Source organism: Lupinus angustifolius, unplaced genomic scaffold (genome assembly GCF_001865875.1).
Source record: "Lupinus angustifolius cultivar Tanjil unplaced genomic scaffold, LupAngTanjil_v1.0 Scaffold_32_58, whole genome shotgun sequence".
In the NCBI taxonomy this organism is placed as follows: Eukaryota; Viridiplantae; Streptophyta; class Magnoliopsida; order Fabales; family Fabaceae; genus Lupinus; species Lupinus angustifolius.
Genome location: NW_017720703.1, coordinates 43,502 through 66,709, shown reverse-complemented (window position 1 = coordinate 66,709; position 23,208 = coordinate 43,502). Strand labels below are relative to the sequence as shown.

General features: G+C 30.9%; 3 protein-coding genes across 4 annotated transcripts; 1 reads left to right on the top strand and 2 right to left on the bottom strand.

Annotated features, from left to right (window-relative positions):
- Window positions 1-2,862: 2,862 nt before the first annotated feature.
- LOC109338639 (probable RNA 3'-terminal phosphate cyclase-like protein) lies at window positions 2,863-5,898 on the top strand. Its single transcript, XM_019575912.1, has 7 exons — window positions 2,863-2,973; window positions 3,198-3,402; window positions 3,502-3,654; window positions 4,331-4,509; window positions 4,575-4,750; window positions 4,875-5,091; window positions 5,391-5,898. Exons 2-7 carry the CDS (start codon window positions 3,198-3,200, stop codon window positions 5,598-5,600), a joined length of 1,140 nt encoding a protein of 379 aa, XP_019431457.1. The 5' UTR covers window positions 2,863-2,973; the 3' UTR covers window positions 5,601-5,898.
- Window positions 5,899-7,559: 1,661 nt separating this feature from the next.
- On the bottom strand, window positions 7,560-9,312 carry LOC109338634 (berberine bridge enzyme-like 17). Its single transcript, XM_019575907.1, has one exon. It carries the CDS (start codon window positions 9,310-9,312, stop codon window positions 7,699-7,701), a length of 1,614 nt encoding a protein of 537 aa, XP_019431452.1. The 3' UTR covers window positions 7,560-7,698.
- A 7,105-nt stretch (window positions 9,313-16,417) lies between these two features.
- On the bottom strand, window positions 16,418-22,856 carry LOC109338630 (telomerase Cajal body protein 1). Of its 2 annotated transcripts, XM_019575903.1 has the most exons (15): window positions 22,572-22,856; window positions 22,434-22,496; window positions 22,299-22,346; window positions 22,188-22,189; window positions 21,428-21,508; window positions 21,203-21,276; window positions 20,951-21,033; window positions 20,445-20,551; window positions 20,176-20,318; window positions 20,046-20,093; window positions 19,796-19,848; window positions 19,202-19,286; window positions 19,044-19,110; window positions 17,539-17,652; window positions 16,418-16,853 (listed from the first exon to the last, which is right to left on the bottom strand). In XM_019575903.1, exons 1-15 carry the CDS (start codon window positions 22,721-22,723, stop codon window positions 16,741-16,743), a joined length of 1,233 nt encoding a protein of 410 aa, XP_019431448.1. In that variant the 5' UTR covers window positions 22,724-22,856; the 3' UTR covers window positions 16,418-16,740. The 2 variants fall into 2 exon arrangements, with proteins under 2 accessions (XP_019431448.1, XP_019431449.1); XM_019575904.1 differs by lacking the exon at window positions 22,188-22,189 and having other exon boundaries at window positions 22,303-22,346.
- Between the last annotated feature and the right edge of the window lie 352 nt (window positions 22,857-23,208).

Genomic DNA, 23,208 nt, shown 5'->3' with positions numbered 1-23,208 from the left:
ACGTGCACCAACAACTTGCCTTCAATTTTATCAGGTTGATTTTTTGTTTAAAAATTGTTGTTTTTAAAACAGGATTTTGCAGCATTTAGGCTCAAATCGGTACTTTTCTATCGACAATCGAACCCAATCACTCAATATTTCTTAGGCTTTTCAGAGTGAGATTTTAGAGGTTAATAGAATGAAATAGATGACTTTAGAAAACATTATCATTGTTTGGTAATTGAATGAAGGAGAGGATAAGGTTATAGAGGGCATCTCAAACCCTTCAAAATCCTCAATGCATCTATTTTTAAAGTCTGACTAACTCGAGTTTTTTTGGAGATAAAATATCAAAATAGTTAAATATTTTTAGTAATATTATATAATTATACATTGTTTTCCGTTTATCATTGTTAATTACATTTTTAAAGGAAAAATAAAAAAATATTATTATATCACCATTAGTTTATCCCCTCTCTTTTAACTTTTATACTCTCAAATAAATAAGCGCAGAATTTTCTTTCTTTTCCATTCATTTTCTCCCCTTCCTAACCTTTTGATTCATCTCATTCCCTTCCTCCTTCCCAACTATTGGATCTCTCTTCTTCCCTTTTTCCCCTAATTCCTAAATAAGGCCTTAGTATCCTTGAGTTGCATTCATGTACCGCATATTAGTTTGTCGTTTTTCTTTTGAATGTACCCAGAAAAAAATAGTATGCCACATAATACTTACCTAATTCCTTACAGATATTTTTTAAGAGTAACTTATAATAATATATTATGAATTTTGATAAAATATACAAACCACTTATAATGTTTAATATGAATACAATTCATTATTAATTTATACCCATGATTAGAATATCAATGTATTTACATTTTTATCCTTTAGGAAAGTGAGTACAATATTTCATATGGAAGAGATGAGAAGAATAAAATTAAATTACACTAATATTCTTGAGTTTTAATAAAATTACACAATTCATTACCTCTACATGAGAAATGAATGTGACATTTTAAATAAAGAATGATAATAAGTGTAGTTAAGTTAAACAAGTCCAAATACTATATGAGTCAATATATTTTCATTATTTTTGGTTCATTACAAAATACATCAATATTATAAAGAGATATTGTTTAAATCATTATTATACTATGTTATAACGAACAAAAAATAATGAAAATGTATTGAGTAATGTACTATTTGTACTTGTTTCCATACTATACCATATTTTGCTTAATTTAATTACAATTATCACCATGTTTGTTCAAAATGACACTTATTTATCATATAGGGGTAGTCAATGTAATATATGTATAAAAATTAAGGGAGTTTTATAGGTGTAAAAAATAGAAGAATGACTCATGTAAATTCAATTAAACTTAGGGGTATGAGTGCAATTTATTTTAAGCATAATTATTATTATTTTTGTAATATCACTATAATTTCACTCTTTTTTAATTATTCTATAGTAATGTGACAAACTATTTTTCTTTAATATCCAAAAGTAATTAGTCCTAATTGTAGTGAATTTGCCTTTTGGCAAGTCGAACTTTCCGGATGTAGTCATTTCCGGGAAGATATTTAATACCCTTGAGGTAGTTCCTAAGTTAAATGACGTCTATCTTGGAAAGTTAGGTTAGGCCATCCCCATTTAATTTTATTGTTAGTCTAACAATGATATAGGACGTCAAAAGATTACATTAATATATATGATTTAATATTATATGCTGAGTAAGCGTTTTTTATATTTTCAGTTAACTATTATTAATTCTCAAATAAAAGTAATATAAATCAATAATAAATGTTATATCGATCTTGTAAAAAATATTATATTAATTTTACATAATATAAAGATTTATATATAGTAAATATATCATTTACTATTCATTTTTATCATACTTTTTAAAAAGTCAATAATAATAAAAATAAATGATAGATAATTGACTAAAATTATATAAAACTTCTACAAATTTTGTTCCATTGATTTTTTCTCCAGGCATTTCATACTTCATCCTCCACTTTTTATTATCACATCATAGCACACTTCTCACTTGTATTTCTAAACGGCAGTATATTTATTGTGTGAAAATGTATATGACCTCATGTACTCCCTTCTCATTTATAAAAGAAAATATTAAGTTAGTGTGTATTAATTTAAGTTTTATTTTGTTGACTAATAAGACGAAAATATTATATTGTATGCAACAAGTTTTAGGACAATATATTTTGGTTCCTGAAAACACCATTTCCACTCAAACCTCTCACCTCCAACTCATTTCCCTCTCACTCAACCATTTCCATACTCACTTACACTTTTCCCCTCTCACTCATCATCAGCCTTTTCACTACTCCATACATAAGATGATGTTGATAGATTCCTCAAATACGTTGAAAACCAAAACAACAAAAAATAGAAAGAAAAAAATCACTTTTTAATTTTCCCATGAAACCACATCTTATGTCCTCTAATATTGTGTCATTTCATATATCATAAGATGTGATTGATCAGAAAATATTTAATAATTAAAATTTTAACTTAAATATATATTTTTAATCAATCATAATTCATGAGATGACAGAAAATATGAGACAGAAGACGTGCTTCGTCATACATATAGTCATACCAACAAATTTACGTATTTGACCTAGGCCATTTATGAAGAAACTTCTAAGTACACAAAGACCTGGGTCATCCATGAATATATAAGATATTTTGGGAATTTAACAAAATCAATGGGTGTGTAATTCGAGTGTGGGGTAAAAATGAAAACCCAATAGAAATTAAGAAAAGATCAGCCCAAGAAGGGTGAAGGAAATGGCCCAATTGAGATTAGGGTTTGTAGTAATAATATCAAAATTGAGCTTGGTGCAACAAGCCAACAATACTTGGACGTTGAGGCTGAAATAGACGTTAGTGTTTGTAACCCCTCTCCTCCAAATTTCTCTGTTCTCTCTCACATCAGCTTAATTTGAGCAGAAGGTACAATCAGGTATTTGTTCATCTAGCTTCTCCAATACGCCCACTTTTTAAATATTAATTGATTAAATTGATAATGTTTGCAAGTTGGTTTTTGGAAGAAAGAAATGCGCGTGAAGGCTTGAGTATGTTATGATTATTAAACTTTCCCTTTCCCTTTATTGTCGTCTAAAAACCAACTCGCAAACAATCCCGAGGAAATGCTAAATTATGCAATGTGTTATTTGTGTGAGACAGATGGGGAAGGTAACTTACAAGAGGCTGAAGGGAAGTCAGAGTTTCAGGCAACGACTCCTTCTCGCGACTCTGTCGTCAACTCCAATTCTCATAGAGGATATACGTACTGATGAGACTTGGCCTGGTCTTCACAAACATGAAATCTCGCTTCTCAGATTGTTTGAGACTGTCACTGATGATTGCCATGTTGAAATCAATGAAACTGGTTAGTCTTTTAATTCATTCATTTATTCTGTATACCTAGTTTGGTTCGAGTTTAATGTACTTGACTAATAAAAGGATTGGTTATGATTTCTGTGGGCAGGTACTAAGGTAAAGTACAAACCGGGAATTATTATGGGTGGAAGACAACATCGTCCACATGACTGTGGTGTTACTCGATCAATCGGTTATTTTTTGGAGCCACTCGTTGTTCTTGGTTTGTTTGCCAAGAAACCCCTTACCATTACCCTCAAAGGTACAATTATCATTCCTATGTGTTTGTGTTAAACAAATTTACCATATTCATTGTTTTACTTTAATCAGGGATCAACGGTATCAGGAAAAAATTACATTTAGTCTGACTTAATTACATATGAGTTACTGACACCCCTCTTGTTTTAGTTATTACACCAATTTCTCTTTTTAGATATATATGTTATCTTTATACTTGCTCTATCAAAGAATGAGACTTTACACATGCTTTTGTGTAACTGAGTGAAATTAAGTCAGAGCTCAAGAGAGCTCATTGTAATTCCTTTTGATATTGTAATCTAACTCGGACACACTAGGTTACTTAGTACTTATTACTGTGAACAGCCTTTTTGGGAATACCGGAGATTTACTGTTTCATATATCCCGAGCTTGTTTTTTGGATGGTTTGGTTAATAGAGGTTTTCATTGAATTAAAGTGATAGGATTGATGGTTGTGTACAATTTTTAAATCCTTTGGAATAGTGGAAGAACTCCAGGATTCCTTCCTACTCCCTAGTTTTACATCTCTCTATAATGAAATTTCTCCATCTATTATTACAACCAAAGGACTAAGAAAGTACATAAAAACTTCAAATCTATAATAAAATGACCCTAATAAAATGACCATTTAGAAGATATCATGATGATTTAAATTGAACTGTCTGTTATATTGTTGTAAGGGATCACAAATGATTCTAAGGATCCATCTGTGGACACCTTCAAGTCTACTGCTTTGCCCATATTAAAGCGTTTTGGAGTCCCTTCGGAAGGCCTGGAACTTAAAATAGAAAGCCGTGGAGTACCTCCAAATGGTGGTGGAGAAGTTATTTTGTCACTCCCTGTTGTTCAGAGTCTAACGGTAAGTTTAAGACTCTTTTAACTTTTTGTTTAAACTTACCTTGTTATTTAATGTGCTCCTCGCAGGCAGTGAATTGGATTGATGAGGGATTTGTTAAGAGAATTAGAGGAATTACATTTTCAACCAAAGTGTCTGCTCAGTTTGAAAATAGCATGATTAGGGCTGCTCGTGGAATCATCAATCCACTACTTTCAGATGTGCACATTTTTACCGATCATAGATCAGGTCCTCAGGCTGGAAAGTATGACTCCTCTCTTTCAGGAAATACTATTGAATGTTTAACTTTGGTTTTGTAAATGTATTTTGTAGAAATAATGTGAATCATAGTTCATTAAAATATGATTCCTCTTTGTTTACTGGTACAGCTCACCTGGATATGGAATTTCCTTGGTTACGGAGACTACTTCTGGTTGCTTCATCTCTACAGACACTACTGTTTCTCATACTAGGGATGAAGAAACATCTGGTCTTGCAGATGATGAGAAAAAAGGTCTGACGCCTCCAGAGGATGTTGGTCACGAAATTGCTAATGTTTTATTAGGGGAGATAGCTCAATCTGGGGTGGTAGATTCAACACATCAGGTTAGTATGTCAGCACTTTCAGCCCACTTTAATCTTTCACATTATAGATAATGGGGTGTTAAACAGATAGAAATTGAGTCAAGACCCTTATAGAACAGAAAAACCAGGATCATGGTAAAAGCTTATATTAGACATAGTAAGCAATGGTATAAATGCTTGTCTTTGGTTCTGAAATAGTTTGCAGCTTTCATTTTTATTTTCTCACATGATGGTTTGACGCAGTTTTGCATATGATGAAATTGCCTACATTTGCTGGAATTGAAGCATATCCTAATATCTTGTATGTTTCTGGTTTGTAGGGTTTGTTATTTCTTCTTTGCGCTTTATGTCCTCAAGATGTTTCCAAGGTCCGTGTTGGAAAACTTTCACCACATGGGGTTGAAACTCTCAGAAACATAAGGGATTTACTGAATTTGAAGTTCATTATCAAACCAGATCCAAACACAGAGTCAGTTTTCCTCAAGTGTGTTGGTTTTGGCATGAAGAACCTCTCTCGAAAGGTCTCTTAAATCTTGGTCCACAGTTAATATCCAACACAAGTATAACGACGGGTTGAAATTTCAAGCAACTGCTACCTTCAGCATCTGGAAAAAGAATGTAACTGCGGCTTCACTACATGATGACATGCCAATGCTTATGCTCTATCCAGTAAAAAACGGTGCAATTCTTCTCTAAAGCAAGTTTCAATTGTAACCAATTTTGTTAGCTATATATATTTTGATCTTTTCCCAGAAATGAGTGATCTTAAATTTGCCTTAACTGCTGCTATATTCAGTTAAATATATTGGAAAATCCCGTTTGTTTTTCTCTTGCTATGCGTTCCTATGCTATTCTAGAAACCCTACTTTACATGACAAACTATTTTACTAGAATTCTAATTATCAGATTGGTTATAAGAACCTCCAAAAAGATTGGTAGGGTATTGTGTAAAATGATACAAAATATTTTCAGTTGTTTAAAATTTTTGGAAACAACCGAAAGGTAAATTTATATTTCCTCTGTATTGTGTAATATATGATTTTTTAGCTTCATTACAATCCTGTCACTGGATCCTTGAAGGGGTTTAAAATTTAAAGACAACGGCACAACTTAATTTCACGTTTCAGCAACCTGTTAGTTGTTCAAAATATGAATAACTTGAATAGTTCTTTTGTGGGATTATATCTTTTATCCTACAGTGTGTCACTTCATGTGTCATGAGCTATAATTGGTCAGAAAAATAATTAATAATTAAACTTTTAATGTAAATATTTTTTTTTGGTACCAAACACATCTCATAACAGATGTTTTTGTTAGTGTTGAGATTTTCCAATATTTTTTGTGCATCCACAAAACAAGGGTATTACCAGCAAGCCTGTGTATGTGAGTTTGCTAATTGTTCACAACCCCCTTGATTATAGAATTAGTGAGCTGGTTTTCTGCTTTTATAATAGAGAGCATAATAAGGCGTTGAGGTCACATTGGGTAATTAGATAGACTAAAATGTCTAATTTTCAATTAGGAATGACACTTGTTGTGATGAGAATGATACACCTTGAAAAAAGGTTAGTTTCCTACTCATAAAATAAAGGAATATCTTTGGTTATACAAAAAAAATCATAATAAAGGTCTCAGCAGCCCAAACTGTATGTCCATCTCAAATTTTCTTTAAAACTCGGGCCAAGTTAACATGACTAGCATCATATTGAGTTTCATAATAACCCAGTTTTGAGATTCATAACAGTATTTTTTTAACAATTTCAAAGGTAGTCTTTTCTCTATTTGACACCTTCAACTCCCTCATGGGCTTTCTTCCATGCATGACTATGCTTTGTGACCATTGCTGGAATGCTCCATTACTTTTAAAGTCATATGCTGATTGTATTAGTAGGAAGAATTAAGGCTGGAAATACCGAATCAGAACTCATCTTGGTTCAGTTTGATATGAATTTGTTTATCTCGAAATTCAACTCGAGTTACTTTTTTTGCTCGAGTCTAGTTCGGTTAAAGTTTACTAACAGTTCGGCTCAACTCGAATTAGTTCATTTAGACAACTCAAATAATTAATTAATTTTTAAAAATAATGCACAAGTTTATATTTATATATAAAATAATGCATGAGTCATGATATAATAACAATCAACATAAAAAAATAGTTTATACTTGTGCCAACTCATGAATCTAATGAGCTGAAATGTATCCATCTCAAAGTTGGCTCATTTATTTAATGAGCTTAAGTTCGACTCATTTGGTTCATAAATCAAGTTTCTTAAACTGAATAATGACCCAAGTTTCGAACGAATATCGAATTGGTTTGGTTCATTGTCAACCCTAGAATTATCAAGTAGTTCATTAGTCTTTTCTGTGATAATCTTTTAAATATAATACATATATACTTGAAATAATTATAAGATATGTTAACCTGTATAACACGATTTTTCTGTAAAACAAACAATTAAATAATTCTAAGATAAGAAATATATCCTTAAAATAGACCTTTATTAATCAATACATAATTTTTAGAAGATCGTTGACATGTATAATTGTGTTACATTGGTGTAAAAATTCATTGTATAAGAATGTTTCCACCTCATAATCAACACCAATTATTCCACATCCATTTCCCAATTAATGGGAAAGAGGTGGTATACTCTGTTCATATCTGAAGAAGTTTTCATGATCCACCTTAGATTTCACACGAACCAACCTTTCAAAATTTCTATTGAAATACTTGCTCCCATAACTTTTAGCAATGTCTATGCTTGTTACATTACTAGGAGTATTTCCACCTATACCAATATCCCTATAGTTGAGGAATGCCTCTCTTGGTGTCTTTGAAACAAATGGGGTCATGAATTCAAAGAATGACCTTGAAATGTTTAAGTAATGATTCTTTGCTTCCACTCCAACTTCACCCCAATTTGTCAAATACTCAATCAAGAACAAGTTTCCTGCTCTATGAGGGAATGGAGTTTCTGATGATGAAATCTCATGCATTTTTCCACCATAAGGATTCCACTCCATCTTCAAATGCCCATCATATTGAACCAACAAATCCAATATAGATTTTAAAGCATCCTTTGGAATGGGTTTTTTCACATAATCTGACATGGTTTTGAAGCTGAATGATAAGGGCTCCTTTGGCACATCTAGTAAAGCCTCAATAGGAGTTCCAAGTGGAGCATTGTACCAATAAAGTGTGGAATTGACCCAAGGGATTTCGCTGCAATCACTTTGCTTCAAACCCAGTTCAGGGAATTGCTTATTTACCAAAGTTAAGAGTTTCTCAGTATTGCCCAAAAATAAGGCAATGAAAGTAACTTGTGCTGTCTTTTTAGTATTACCCTTTTGTGTAACATTGACCACTTCATGCACAGCTCTTAAGAATATATCTTGAGGTAGTTTTGTTGCAATTAGTTGCCACTTGTAAACAAGATCTATTGCACCTTCTTCTATTGTTTTCTTCACTTTGAAAACAGTCACTTTTGGAGTCACAGACACCAATTTAATCTTCCAAGAAAGAATGACACCAAAACTAGCACCACCACCTCCTCTTATAGCCCAAAAAAGATCTGCACCCATTGATTTTCTATCAAGGATATTACCATTGACATCAACAATTTTTGCATCAATGACATTATCCACAGAAATGCCATATTTTCTCATCAAGTTTCCATAGCCACCACCTGATATGTGTCCTCCAGCACCCAAAGTTGGACACACTCCTGCAGGGAATGCATGAACATTGCTTTTCTTTGCAATTTGATAATAAACTTGACCAATGGTTGCACCTGCTTCAACCCATGCAGATTCATTTTCTATGTCCACATCAATGGAACTAAGTGGAAACATGTCAAGTATAACAAATGGCACATCAGAAATATATGAAAGTCCTTCACTATCATGGCCACCACTTCTGATTCTGATTTGAATACCATTTTTCTTGGCACATAAAATAGTGGCTTGAACATGAGACTCATGCAGTGCAGTTACAATAGCTAGAGGTTTTGGTGCTTCTGAATATGAAAACCTTCCATTATGTGTGTGCATGTGCAAGATAGATAAGAATGAAGAGTTGCTTGGAGTGTAAATGGCTTCATGGACAGGTTTTGAGGATTTTGAATGGTTTGGAAGACAAGTTAGAAAATTTTGAAGGGGTGATGAATCTGAAGTTGCATGAAGAACTAAAAGCAGAATGGTTAGAATTGGGAGGAGAAAGGAAAATGGTTTTTGTGTATCCATGACTATGAATGTAACTTACAATGTAAATAACATGGTGAATTTATATATAGATGGATATTGTTGAAAACCATGCACATAGAAAGTTGTATTTGGCTAATAGAAATTTTCTGTTTTCATTGTTCAACGTTATTATAATTAGTAGCCTGTTTTTGGAGTCTCTAGTCAATTTTTCAGTTTTTATTTTTGGACATTCTTCTGACCATGCTAAAAAAGTATTGTTCCTTCTAGATGAGTGATTCTAATAACAGGAAAAACAACACATTTAGTAATACAATATATTTTATTTCCCAAAATTAATATAATATATTTTCATCTTTTGAGTAATGTAATTTTGTTATCTCTGTATAACATCAATACAAGTTATGAGTTTAGACTGATATAAATAGGTTGGGATAAAAGACTATTTATGTTATGTAAATCTAATGTAACAATGAGAAGAATAGTTAAATACTAATCCTAATTCTCTAATAATATATAGTAGTAGCCGTTCAACGCTCTCAGGGACGTAGGCACAATTAGCTCAACCTCGTTACCAAATCTCTTGTGTTATTATATTGTCTCTGTACTCTTTACTATTTGATTGTTCGCTTGTTTCTAACCCAATACATTATACATAAATACTAATGAGTAGAATTAGAATTGGTGGACGATGCGCTGACGGTATAAAAAACTTTACATTATCATTGCATAGATTTGAAACTCTATAAAATATTGTTCCATTTGAACGATCGACAAATACTTACTCGTACTCACGTTTTTTTATATTACTAAATATATGTTCTCATGAGTAAAGAACTAATTACTTTCAGGATATGTAGTTATTCCTCTCAACGAGTTTTACTCTCATAAATGAAACCCTTTCTACTCGTTCTCACATTAACACCTATTTGTGGGTATCTTATAAATAGTAAATGTCCAATGAGTGGCAAAAATATTTTTAAGATTAATTATATATTTTATAATAGTTAATATATATAAATAATTATTACATGGATAATATATATATATATATATATATATAATATATTCAATCACAAAAAAATATAAAATATCAAGGTAATAAACAATTTAATATACAAAATATGTAATTACATGAGACGATACTCGTTTACATCAATGAACTATTATCTGAGACTATATTATCAATTTTCTAATCAATCACTCCTCACCTATGTGATTATTACATTTAATTAGGTTTAATATTTAACTTAAACTGAAGGTTTAATATTATTCAATGTATTTTTTCATACTGTGTTTAAAAATGTAATTAATAAGTTTATTTATATAAAATTATCATAATATTTACCTAATTTGTCATTTACTATTTTCTTATAACCATTTCACTCATTAGCTCTCATAATTTGTGCAATCAATAAAGCAGGGAAAAAGTAATAATAATAATAATCAAAACATTTTCTTGATTTTGTGAAAAGACTCTAAAATAAAAAATAAAATGAGTAAATTATACTCAGGCTCCTTCAGTTTTAGTTAAATTATACAAAACACTCATTCTTTTTATATTTATACAAATCACCAATAATATATATATAAGTGACTTAATTGAGAACAATTCTTATATAAAAATGGTGAGAATAATAAATCTAGACCTTATACCAAATGATGGAGGGTTAGAACTAAAAGTTAGTTATTAATCACATGATAGTCATATGCATGTACCTTTTAATCTTGAACATTCAAATAAGATCAAAAGTTCATATTAAATATTTTCATTTATTATAATAGTGTATTGTTCTCATATGAGTCCTACCATATGTATGTGTAAGAAAAATTATTCATAATTTATCCAAATCTAAGAAAGTTATATCAATCCATTAAAGTTAATAAATTCAAATAGATATGACCCAATAGATAATTTTAATAATGATGGGTTTGAAACATCCATTTGATGTCCATGAATATATACATTAAGAAAATATTCAATTCATTCAAAAATAAATAATCACAAATACTATTTTTACTTTTTTTATTTTATTCATTATCTCAACTCTCACTTTATTATAGTGATTTTCACTCTAACTTTGATTTCTTATTTAATTGAGATGAATGATATGACATATGGATATGATTAATATTAAAAGTTTGTTCTTAAATATATAACATATATAAATATCATTTAAATTGTTTACATGTAGAACCTTAAATATCACATACATATAGAATATTGTAAAAATGATTTTTTAAAAAGTAAAAAACTTCTTTTTGAAGAATGTTTATTAAAAAACTTTAATTTTTTTGTGATTTTTAAAAAATGTGTTTTAAAAAATGAGTGTTGAAAGTGATTTTAAAAATGATTTATTGAAATGATAGTTTTTAAAAGGAAGATTGTATTCAAAAATGTATTTAATTATAATTAAAAAAATCAAATGAATTGCATATTCATCTATTCAATTAATTAAAATGAATTCATTGATGCATTAATTAATTGAAATTCATTCGATGAGTATGATATGTATAAAATTGAATAATTTAAAATATAAACTAGATAAATTGATTGATGACTTTTCATTCAACAAGTAGGATTAAAATCCATCCATTTGTTACCAATCATATATGTTGAGGGAGCATATCTGCTGTCCCACAAAGAGTGTCACTCTATGTGCCACAACTTATGATTGGTTGAAAAAATATATTTAAATTAAAATTTTAATAATTAATTATTTTTATGACCAATCATAATTAGTGGCAAATGAAGTGGTACACTATTGTGGGACAGCAGATGTCTACCCATATGTTGGAGTGACTATCACGCAAGAGCAATAAATATAATCTTTTATTGAAAAAAGTGTCAGAAATGTAATTAAATTAAACAAAATATAGTATATTGTGAAGACAAATTCAAATAGTATAAGAGTCAATATCTCTTCATTATTTTTGGCTCATTATAAAATAGTATAAGAGTGATCTAAACAATATCTCCTTATAAACATTGATGTATTTTATAAACAACAAAAAATAGTCAAAAACTTTGACTCTTATACTATTTAGACTTCTCTTTATAATATATCATATTTTTTAACTTACTCATATTTATCACATGTTTTTTTGTTAAAAATATTATATTTATCTCTTATATTGATAGTTAGTATAATGTATGTATATAAATAATAATAAACTTGGAGTGTGACTATAATTTATTCAAATAAAATTTATTTAGTTACTAATGAAACTTAGAACCCCACGAAAAAGCTTCCACTCCACATTCATGAAACCCATAAAAATTGTATATCCAGAGCCCACAACAACTTTCACACTTTCATTTAATATATAGAATTCACCTAACATTTTACCACATTCATAAATATATCCCTCAAAAGTTCTATACGTAGACCATACTCTTTACCGTACACACTTCTATCTTGAAAATTAAAATTTTAATATAAAAAAGAGATAAAGCACATAATAGAATAAAATGTTCTATATCTAAAGAACAAGCACATTTCTATTTCGATGGTGAAATATGCTACAAGTGCTTTGGGAGTGTGAATGAATGTGCGTTCATCTCATGGATGCTTATGCTTGGGATGATAACATGGTGAATGTGGGTAGTGCTATGTGTCCCATACCCATATTTATTTGTGAGTATTCATCCAGTACGTCATATCTAACAAATTTTTAAGGTTTTATTATATATTTTGTAGTAATATATATAAACTATTATTACATAAATAACAACATATGTATATAATAAATTTGTTACTATAGTTCAATCAGGAAAATTATTTATAACAATTACAATACTTTATACTTTATAAAGACAAAACTTGCTCAAAAACATATCACTAATTAAACTCGTGTGTTTTCTATATTCCAAATTTTCTCTCAACTCAACCTTTCATGGCCTAGCCAACATAACAATTTTCTAAATTCTGAAAAAATTTATTAACAATGGATATTCATGGATTCCATGATGTTGTTGTGGCTAGATTTTTTATTACATAACTTTTTGGAGTTGTCACTATGTTATTTTGTGATTAAAACATCAAAAATTCTTTTTATGCTCATTTTGAAGATAACTAGTCTTTTAAAATTATTAGAATATATTATTATTATTTTTTAAGAGAAAAAGATGTATACACAGTATAAGAGAATTTTACACTGTTACTATGTCATTCATCATTCATATTTAATCACCATTGACTTGTAAATAAAAATAATACAAATAAATGGTGAATGATGCACTGATTATGTATAAATCTGTATATTATCAGTACATAAATATTATACTCATTTTTTAAAAAGAAAAATATTTTTATTTTTATTTATTTGTGTGTCTAACTAGATTGGATTTTACTCTTATGTATTCGTATAAGCAATAGAAAAATCAAAACTAGTTAGTTCTTAGTAGAAAAAAATATTTGTTGGTTGATGTGTGTTAATTAATTTTGTGAACATAATCAACATAGCGTGAACGTCCAAAAAATAAATTGAGGAAAAAAAACAAATACTTACGACATTTCTTCGATACTTGATGTGGTTGTTATTTTTTATATATTTTAAATTAATTAAGAAGATATGTGTTTTTTTATATTTAGAAGCAAAAGTGGCATAGACAACCATCTAAAAGATGAGTTGAGAAAAAGATGTAAATACTTGTGACAATTCCTCTATCGTTAATATGATTGTATTTGGGTTCAAAATCTCTTCATATTTTACCTTTCCTATTTAGAAAATATTCATGTCTTTATTTTTTTAACTAAAATATTATGGTCAGTTGCTATCTTTTGACAAATATGTTTATTTCAATTTGCTATTACTTTTAAGAATTTTTTGTTGGTACTATTATGATGATCAATATATTTACTTTTTTATTTTTAGAAAATATTTATATGCTTTTATTTTGTACCTGTTAATCATTATTAAAAAATATATTTAATTTGTTATTTTTTTATAATTGTTTGTTATCAAAGGAGATAATTGCAATAACTATTATTTAGAAGATTTTTTATTTTTGAGGAAAAGGGGATATTATTTTTATTATAAAAATACATTCATTACTTATTACTAAAGAAACATTTTCTTAAAAACTACTATCACTATAATTATTCATTTCTATTATTAATTATTCAGTTACATTTTTGTTTTCATTACCAATTGTTATTATGCTTTTTGCCTTTTTGTTATTAAAAGTATTATTAGTATGGTACAGTTATAGAAGCTGTTGGAAACAAAATGAAAACAGGACAGAAGTTAAAAAATGTTTAGGAAAAAAATCGGGTATGGCACAAGTACTCGGAATGCATCAATATGGTGTTTAAAGGGATATCCATACATCCCAAAAAGATTAGTTCCTTAAAGGGATATCCATACATCTCAAAAGGATTAGTTCCTTAACAAAAAAAAGGTTGAAAGGATACCATGACAGCAATGTTATAAAAACCGGTTCGTGCCAGCCGGTTCAACTGATAAACCGGTATGATATATTAGTTATACCGGTTATGAAATCATACCAATTAAAACCGGCCAAAACTGGTCAAAAATGGTCATACGGGCCGGTTTTCAATTGAACTGTACCGGTCATACCAACCAATTTTTATTTAAAATTAATTTTTTTAATAAAATTGAGAAAATATTAATTTTTTATTGATTTTTCAACATTAATAATAATTAATAAATCATCGATTGAATCACTATATTATTATATCATTATTCTAATCGGTTAAATGACCAGTAGGGTATTAACTGGCTACAAAAAAGTACTTTGAATGCAGAGTTCAATATGGTTTTATCATGTGGTGGGACCGGAAATGACAGTTGGGTTTGCAAAAAATAATGTGGAGATTTGTGAAGTCTAGGGAACAAGTAGAGAAATTGGCACAGATCCGAGAGGCTTTTTACTATTTTATTGGAGTATAACTCCTTTCGGGTAATGGAGATAGAACATATGACTGAAATTTTATTAAACTATTTATTTATTTTTTATTCAAAAATAATATAAAATTATGATTGTCAAAGATTTTTTTATTGCTTGTCATAATCATATTCAACATTGGACTCTCCAGTACTAAAGAATATCTCTTCCATTTTTGTGTGTGTTTACATTGGTCTTATTTACCAGAATATATTTGTTGTCTCACTCACGTAACATTAATTATGATTGGTTAAAAAAATTACTTAAATTAAAATTATTAAATATTTTTTTTGACCAATCACACTTCTGACATATAGTATGACACAATCGTGGGACAACAATAGTCCCCTTATTTCCCATAGGGGATTTCAAAACAGGTTTGAAAAGTAAAAAAAAAAACTAATCTCATTAATCAAGTAATTAACTCAAATTCCAAACATTTTTATATCATTATTATTTAAATTTTAAATTTGAATATAACCATAAATTCAAATTTTCGAATTGAGTTTTTTTTGTTCCGGGACATCTAAAAAATGTCTGTTTCTGATAAAAATTACTCATTCGAATTACTCTTTTTTTGGGTAAAAATTACTCACCTTTCTTTTTCAACCTCCACCAAACAAACCCATGGGGGGGAAGGTAGCAGTAGCAAGGAACAATGGTGGTTCCACACAAGGGTTTCCCTACCCTGCCATAGGTGCCATCATTTGATATAATAACAGACGGATAAAGAGTTCATATGATATTTAACAGATAAAGTGCCTTTTATACAGATTGATAAACAATTCGTCCATTCAATATTGAGATAAAGATGAACAATCTGTCTATTCAATATTGAGATAAAGATGAACAATCTGTCTATTCAATATTGAGATAAAGATGAACAATCTGTCTATTCAATATTGATAGACAAAGAAACAATCCGTTGTTATCCAAAAATTCGTTATCCGTTTAAGGCAAAACACAAAAGCTTCAAGATGGAAAATGGCTTGAGAAAGAGAGGAACTTTAGAGTGCAGCACTGTGAAGGAAGAATTGATAGGGGAGACATCGTGTTCAATTGGGACAGAGTGGAAGGTGAGGGTCAAGTGGTGTTCTTGTGGTAGACATGGAGAGAGGGCGGGTGGGTCTCTTCGAACGTGAGAATAAGACTGTATACATTTACCCTACTCAAACTCGACTAGGTGGGGCCTCGTGTAGTGGGCAGTCTGTTTTAGTATGTTCCACCATTTTCCCCCCAATTCTACCAGTATTCTTTGTTGTATCAAATATTCATAGACCTCCTTAAATCTGAGATCTAAACATAGAACACGCCAATGCCAAGGATCGAAAAAATCAACTAATCGATAAAGAGCAGTAACAAGTATCTTCCCAGAAGAATGACAAGAAAAAAGTCCCCAAACGTACTTAGGAATTTACATTTGTATAAAATTATATACAAAATCTGATCCCTTCTTTTGTCAAAGAACAAGTAGACAGTGAACCATTTTGGTTGCAGGCTGCAAAAGAAACTTGTTTTTACCTGATTGGTACAACGGGCTGCCAAAGACATGAAGAATTTTAGTCCAAGTTTCCACTTTCAGGCTGATTATTGAGACTGCCATCGTCCTTCACGTCATTCTCCATTGTAGAATTATAACAGAAACTCCATACGGAGACACAGTTCTCATTAACTACAATAAACACAATCAAAATTATCAATGAAAACCCCTAGAACTTGTGAAACAGATTTTAGTACCACAATACATCTACCCTCTCTAAATTTTTTGCTTCACTCCCCTGAAGTATGAAATATTGTTTAAAATATTGGAAGTTTTTCTGTTATCACTTCACCAGTTTACCTCAATGTAGTTTAGTTTTAATTTACAATGTTACCTTTTCAGTTAAATGAAATGAATGTTAACCTCTAGACATTTAATAACAAACATAAGGGGGTAAGTAAATTTTGTTTAAGTAGTGTAAGGTCATATGGTGTCCATGTTCTATACATTAAATTTAACTAAAAATAATGGTTTCACACTTAAAACCAAGCATCAAGGGCCCTAAGTGATTAAAAGAAACCTCGCCTTTCTGGGGCAAGCTGATAAAGGAAACACATTCAGTTTAAGTAAAAAAAATGGTTTTACACTTCAAGATAAACATCAACAGCATTAAATGATTAAAGGAAACCTTTGTGCCTTTATGAGGCAAGCTGAGTGAGAGCTCTATACTTCAGCAAGACAATTTATTTACCCCAAAAAAAAAGATCTAGCTTAGAACTGTTAAACTAATATAATATTCAGTGAACCAAAATACATTTGAAAAAAGGAATAGCAAACTAAAGAAAAAATAGTTCCACATCAAGATCATCGAAGTTACCATTCAAACTCAAATCTTCCTTGTCATCATCATCCGGAATGACAAATCTTCGATGGCCTGAGGAAGTCACAGCATGGGGCAAAAATGGATGGAACGAAAAGCCATTAACCGTGTCTGCACAAGAAACAGAATAAAAAATGCATATTAAGGTTATGAAAATAAAAGGATGTAGAGGGAGCACCCACTGCTAACTAGCTGATCATTTACTCATTATAATGAATTTCTCACTAAAACTAACTCATCTTCAATTAAGGAACTTCGAGGAGGGAAAAGACAGGTCCCCTCCTCCCAAATTCTAATGTCTATCTAATGTGTTAAGACATTAGATAGAGTAAAATAGCCAAAGTAAATACATGTCAAAATCTTCATTGACTGGGGACTTTAGGGGATTTTCTGCAAATCAGAGCAGAGGAAGAATGTAAGAAATGCAAAGATCAGTTTGTTTTTGTTTGCATTGTTGGTCCCAACGTTAGCTTTTACCTAACGCCTCTGAAGCACGGATTCGTCGAACACCCTCGCGTGTCGGAGTATCCGACATGGATACGCTCGGATTCGCGAAAGATACGTATCCGACTATCCCTAGAGTATCCAAAAATTAAAAAAACAAAATAAAATAAATAAATATCAAGACACGTATCAGATTCATTTTCAATAAAATGTAGGATAATATAGATTCGTTTTCAATAAAATAGGATAAGATACATTCATTTTCAATAAACACTAACTTATTTAAAGGCCACAAAGACTCATAACAACATACCGTCATACCGCATTTACCCTCTGATAGCTGGTCCACCATACCGACTCTCCGATCCATAACATCGCCATCAAGGAGGAGATAAAATTGATACTATTTCTGTTTCTAGGGCTAGACAATAAGCAATTTTATGAATTATTCTACTATATTTTCTAGTTTTGGTACTTGGAATTTTGGAGGACAGTGGTTTACAATTTCCATTATATTTTTTACTTTGGATATTTTGATTTACACTTATAATTTTATCATATTTTATGTGTTTTTTATTGTTTTATACACGTATCCTTGAACGTATTGTATCCTATATTTTAGAAAAAATATGTATTGACGTATCGAATACATATCGTATCTGACACACGTATTTGTATCCATGCTTCATAACCTAACACCATTAGAATATTATGTTAGACCGATTAAAATATTATATTTCAACACATGGCATGAGGAGAGAGAGAAAAATGATTTTTTAATCAGATTAACGGAATAACGTAACAGCCTAAGATAAAGGCTATTGTTAGGACTAACAATGCAAACATAAATAAACTTGAGGGATCAAAGTGAGGCGATAAAAGTTAAAGGACAACGTGAGACAAACAATTAACTTACCAGACAAAAATAACATTTTTGCCTAAAGAAAACTAATAGATCTGATAAAGGTGACAAATTAAAAAATAAATATGACATCAGAGCCAAGATTAAATTAAGTTATAACCAGCAGAATCTTTTTCAGAGTATGAGACTTCAGTACCTAATGCAGCCTGGAAACCTGACACCCACTGCCCAGTTTGAAGATCATATAGATGCACGAAACCATCCTGAATCCAAAAAATAATTATTTAGAAATATAATCTATATATAAACCACCCATCATTGCTAGATAATATGAATCGTCAAGGCAGAAAATACCTGGCCACCTGTACCAAGATGCTGTCCAGAAGGATCAATGTCAAAAAGTATCCGCTGATTGGTGTTTTCCGATGCTCTGTATAACCTAGTAACATGGTGTGTACATGGAATAAAAAGTAAATAAATTTCTAAAACAATGTAGTTGGAGTTGGTCAACCAAGGTTTCATATGAATGTCAATCTTATTGCATGAAGGTTGAACCCATATAATAGCAAACAGCAACCTAACAATTCACAAAAGCAGGTAATGACTTTAGTGCATGTATCAGCAGTTAGCAAGTAGTGGCAAATTGGCTTTGGATTTTATGTGTTCTACTTGGTAGCAGTAACCCAAAGTATTTGAACTCTTTTGACATGCATATTATGTGCTCCATCTGAATGTCAAAATTTAATACACTTATGACAAATTCAATCAGGAATTCCAGTCCTTTATTTTCTTTCCAGGCTGTACTTTAGATTATGTTGCACTTTCGCTGTTCTCTTGAATCATAACTTTGCTTCTGTTCCATTCATTGGATAATTTTTTCTTGATTTCACATGAAATATTCATAGATAAAGTGATAAATCACAGTCAAATGAAATGAGAGAACAGTACTTGTAGATGCAATCAACAGTGTTACGCAAATCCCAGCACATTATATAAGGATCCTACAAGAAATATTAATGTTAGAAATTTGCTAATATCATTATCATAATGCAAGCAACATTTACATACAACCGTGAAGAAAGAAAACTACATCAGAGATATTAATATTATGCTTGAACTTAAAGTAACAGCTGTAACAAGAATATGATCAATAGAGCTGCCATAATCATGTTAGAGGGAGGAAATAAGCAAATGTTACCTTGCGGCCTCCTGTATATAAATAATTTCCGTCTCTGGAGAATTGGACCTAAAGGAGGAGAAGTTTAGGCTCTTCTATTCATATTAGAATGAGAATAAACTATTTACCAGTAAATGTAATGCTGACTTACATGTGTAACCCCGCCTTCTTGTCCATGCAAAACATACAAGAGCTCCATGTTATCTTCCCTATAAATAGCAGTTGTTTGGCTGTAAGAACCCAGAGCTAGCATTCCATTATGAGTTGGAGAAAAAGCTATTGAAGATATAACACCTGCATTAATATAAACTGAATCATATTCATCCATTTGTGTAAAAGCCCTTTCTCAAACATATTGATTTAGAACCACTATTAACCAACAAAAAACCTCTATTTAGTAACCCCGGTTAGAAAACTTACCAGTTTGGCCTTCTTTTTTATCTTTTACAGTTGAATACAATTCAAAATCTCTACCAGGGCGATGTAAATCAAACATCCGAATACATTTATTGTATCCAGCAAATATCCTACAACACAAAAAAAAGGTTAGGTTCTTCATCATCTATTAAAAGCTTTTGCAAATCAAGTCAGCACATTCTTTATCAATCCAATCAGATAGCAAACTAAAAAATATACCACATTCAAAATAAGGAAAGATCAGATGATGCTTAGAAATAATGAAACGTCATCCAAAATTTAATATTGTAAGTTAACTGAATTTATACTTATTTTTCCAAAAAACCATTATGAACATAATAACCTAAGAGATAGTGTGCTTAAATGCCCCGAAAGAAAGTTTCTGAAAGATAGAGGGGAGAAAAACCATGACCCATGAGTATGAAATTCATGTTTATCACAGAAACACTTCACTCTGTAACTAGAAAATGCCAATAATAATAGTCCTTGAAAAGAAACATGTTGCTTACTTAGTCCCAGCAGGATTAAAAGCAACAGAAAAGGCAGCAGTAATTTCATCCATAGCGTCATATGCTCGATATGTGCAACGTAGCTACAAGTTTCATTAAAAGCAATGGTCATAAACTACAATAGTAGTACAGAAACCACAATGTATTCAAAGCTGCCAATAACGTTAGCACAAGGGAGTAAAATTAAAGTGCCATGTGCTACAAAACTGAAATCCATGTTACGAAACAACTTATCAGTAATAACAAAAGTACCTCGCCTGATGTAGCATCCCATAGATGTATTGGATGGTCACGAGTAGTAGTGGCAAAGACATTGGTCACTGGATCTGAAATGTGATCAAACTATCATGTCAAATATTTATAAACACAGACAGACAAACAAACAACCATTATTATCAATTACCAAAGTATATATTTGAAGAACAGGAGAAAATATTTAGTCTATATAAAAGAAAAAAGTAAATGTAGCATGAGAACCTGAGGCAGACATGTAAGGATACCAACAGAAATCATGTATAGATTCTCCTTCATTCATGACTAGATTAGCAGCATATGAATCTGCAGCCAACAACCAAAACAGTGAAATTGCAACTTCGAATTTGCAGTTGCAAGCAAAACATATTCACTTGCTGATAATAGAATAGATCATCATTATTATTTTGCCAGAGACACTCAGCATTTGGAAGTCACATTGGACTCTAATTGATCATAGTCCAGATAGGAAGACCATTAAGGGGTAATTTTCTCCCACCGCCTATTCTTTCCATTCACAAACTCGAACCCGAGATTTTGCTACAGGATGTGTTTAGGAGTTGATTTTTGGAGGGTTTTAGAAAGAAATTAAAAGGAAGACATATGTTTCACTTTTAAATTAAAGTTATATAATATTTTCATAAATAAATAAGGAATGATAAGGTATATTTCATGACATTCTATCACTTTACTTTTAAAAATATTGTAAAACTCTTTTAATTTAAAATTGAAAAAAAAAATTGTCTCCCATTTTCCTTTCTCTCCAAAAACAAACTCCCAAACAAACCCTAAGGTTTATAAGGTTTTAAAACTGATCCCCGACTACAATTGAGACTGCAACATTATGGTTTTTGAGTAGACAGCTACCACACCGCCGCATTGGCCAGATTCCCCCAGAATAATCAGCAAACCTTATGGTTTTAGGAGTGCCCGACTCCCCAGCCACAAGCAGAATTTAAAACCTCGGGAGAAACTAAGCTCTAACCACTAAAACTAGCCGACATTGGTACAACAAAACATAGCTGCAGTCATTAGTATGTTTACCATTTCAAAGTCCAAAATCATGAAGTAAATATAATAGATGCGAGCAGTGAACTTACCATCATCTGAAACATCTACAGGAACATCACTCTCACTACCAGGTCTGTCAAATTCAAAAGCAAAGTAAACAATATGAAGTAATTAAATAACAAAGTTATATTACAATATAAGTTGAAAGAAAAAGATTTACAGTGAAAAGAGACGGAGAGTGTTATCATCGGATGTAGTAAGGAAGCAGGAACCATCAGGTGACCTAAAAAAAGAGAGGGAGAGAGAGTGAGAATGAGAATAAGAGTGTGAGAAAAATGAAAAAGTGAGTGCGTGGTACCATTTAACGGCTTTGAGGAAATTGTTAGGGTTGGAGGGATTGGTGAATTGGCGGTGGAAGTGGTAGGTTCTATGAGGAGGAACATCTAATGCAAGTGAAGGGAAAAAGTGCTCATTGGAATTGGATTGAAGCTCCTCTTCTTCTTCTCCCATTGTCGACAATGCCAAACAAAAGGGTCACACCACTTTTGCTGTGTCAGCGCCAAAAGTTGGATTCAATTGGGTCTGGACTGTGGAATAAGGTAAAAACCCACTTCCCTACCGCTGGAATTTTTCTATGTTAAGGTTTTAGTTTTTTGAAGACAAAACTAGAGTACTATATTATTAAAATGTTCCTAGTATTAACAATCATGGTATTTAGCTGGATATTTGTTGTTCCGAAACATTATATCATTCTATATGTTATGATTTGTGATTGATCAGAACAAGAATTAATCATTAAATTTTTAACTTATATATTTTTCAATCAACTACTAATAGTGACACATATTTTATGTGACAGTGTTCTTTTATCTCCATGTTTTACTTGTCTAAATTAGGATAGACATAGACATGTTTTTTTTAAATAAGGCGTAAAATATCATAATTTGTCCGCCATAAATATGGGCAGGACAAGCTTACAAGCTGCCCTAAATAAA

Excerpts from the sequence above, each read along its gene's own strand:
- LOC109338639 (XM_019575912.1), top strand. The coding sequence starts at position 3,198 with ATGGGGAAGGTAACTTACAAGAGGCTGAAGGGAAGTCAGAGTTTCAGG. Across the intron at positions 3,403-3,501 it reads TGTTGAAATCAATGAAACTG|GTACTAAGGTAAAGTACAAA; the intron begins GTTAGTCTTTTA and ends TTCTGTGGGCAG. Across the intron at positions 3,655-4,330 it reads CCTTACCATTACCCTCAAAG|GGATCACAAATGATTCTAAG; the intron begins GTACAATTATCA and ends TATTGTTGTAAG.
- LOC109338634 (XM_019575907.1), bottom strand. The coding sequence starts at position 9,312 with ATGGATACACAAAAACCATTTTCCTTTCTCCTCCCAATTCTAACCATT.
- LOC109338630 (XM_019575903.1), bottom strand. The coding sequence starts at position 22,723 with ATGGGAGAAGAAGAAGAGGAGCTTCAATCCAATTCCAATGAGCACTTT. Across the intron at positions 22,347-22,433 it reads ACTCTCCGTCTCTTTTCACT|ACCTGGTAGTGAGAGTGATG; the intron begins GTAAATCTTTTT and ends TGAATTTGACAG. Across the intron at positions 20,319-20,444 it reads TAAAAAAGAAGGCCAAACTG|GTGTTATATCTTCAATAGCT; the intron begins GTAAGTTTTCTA and ends ATATTAATGCAG.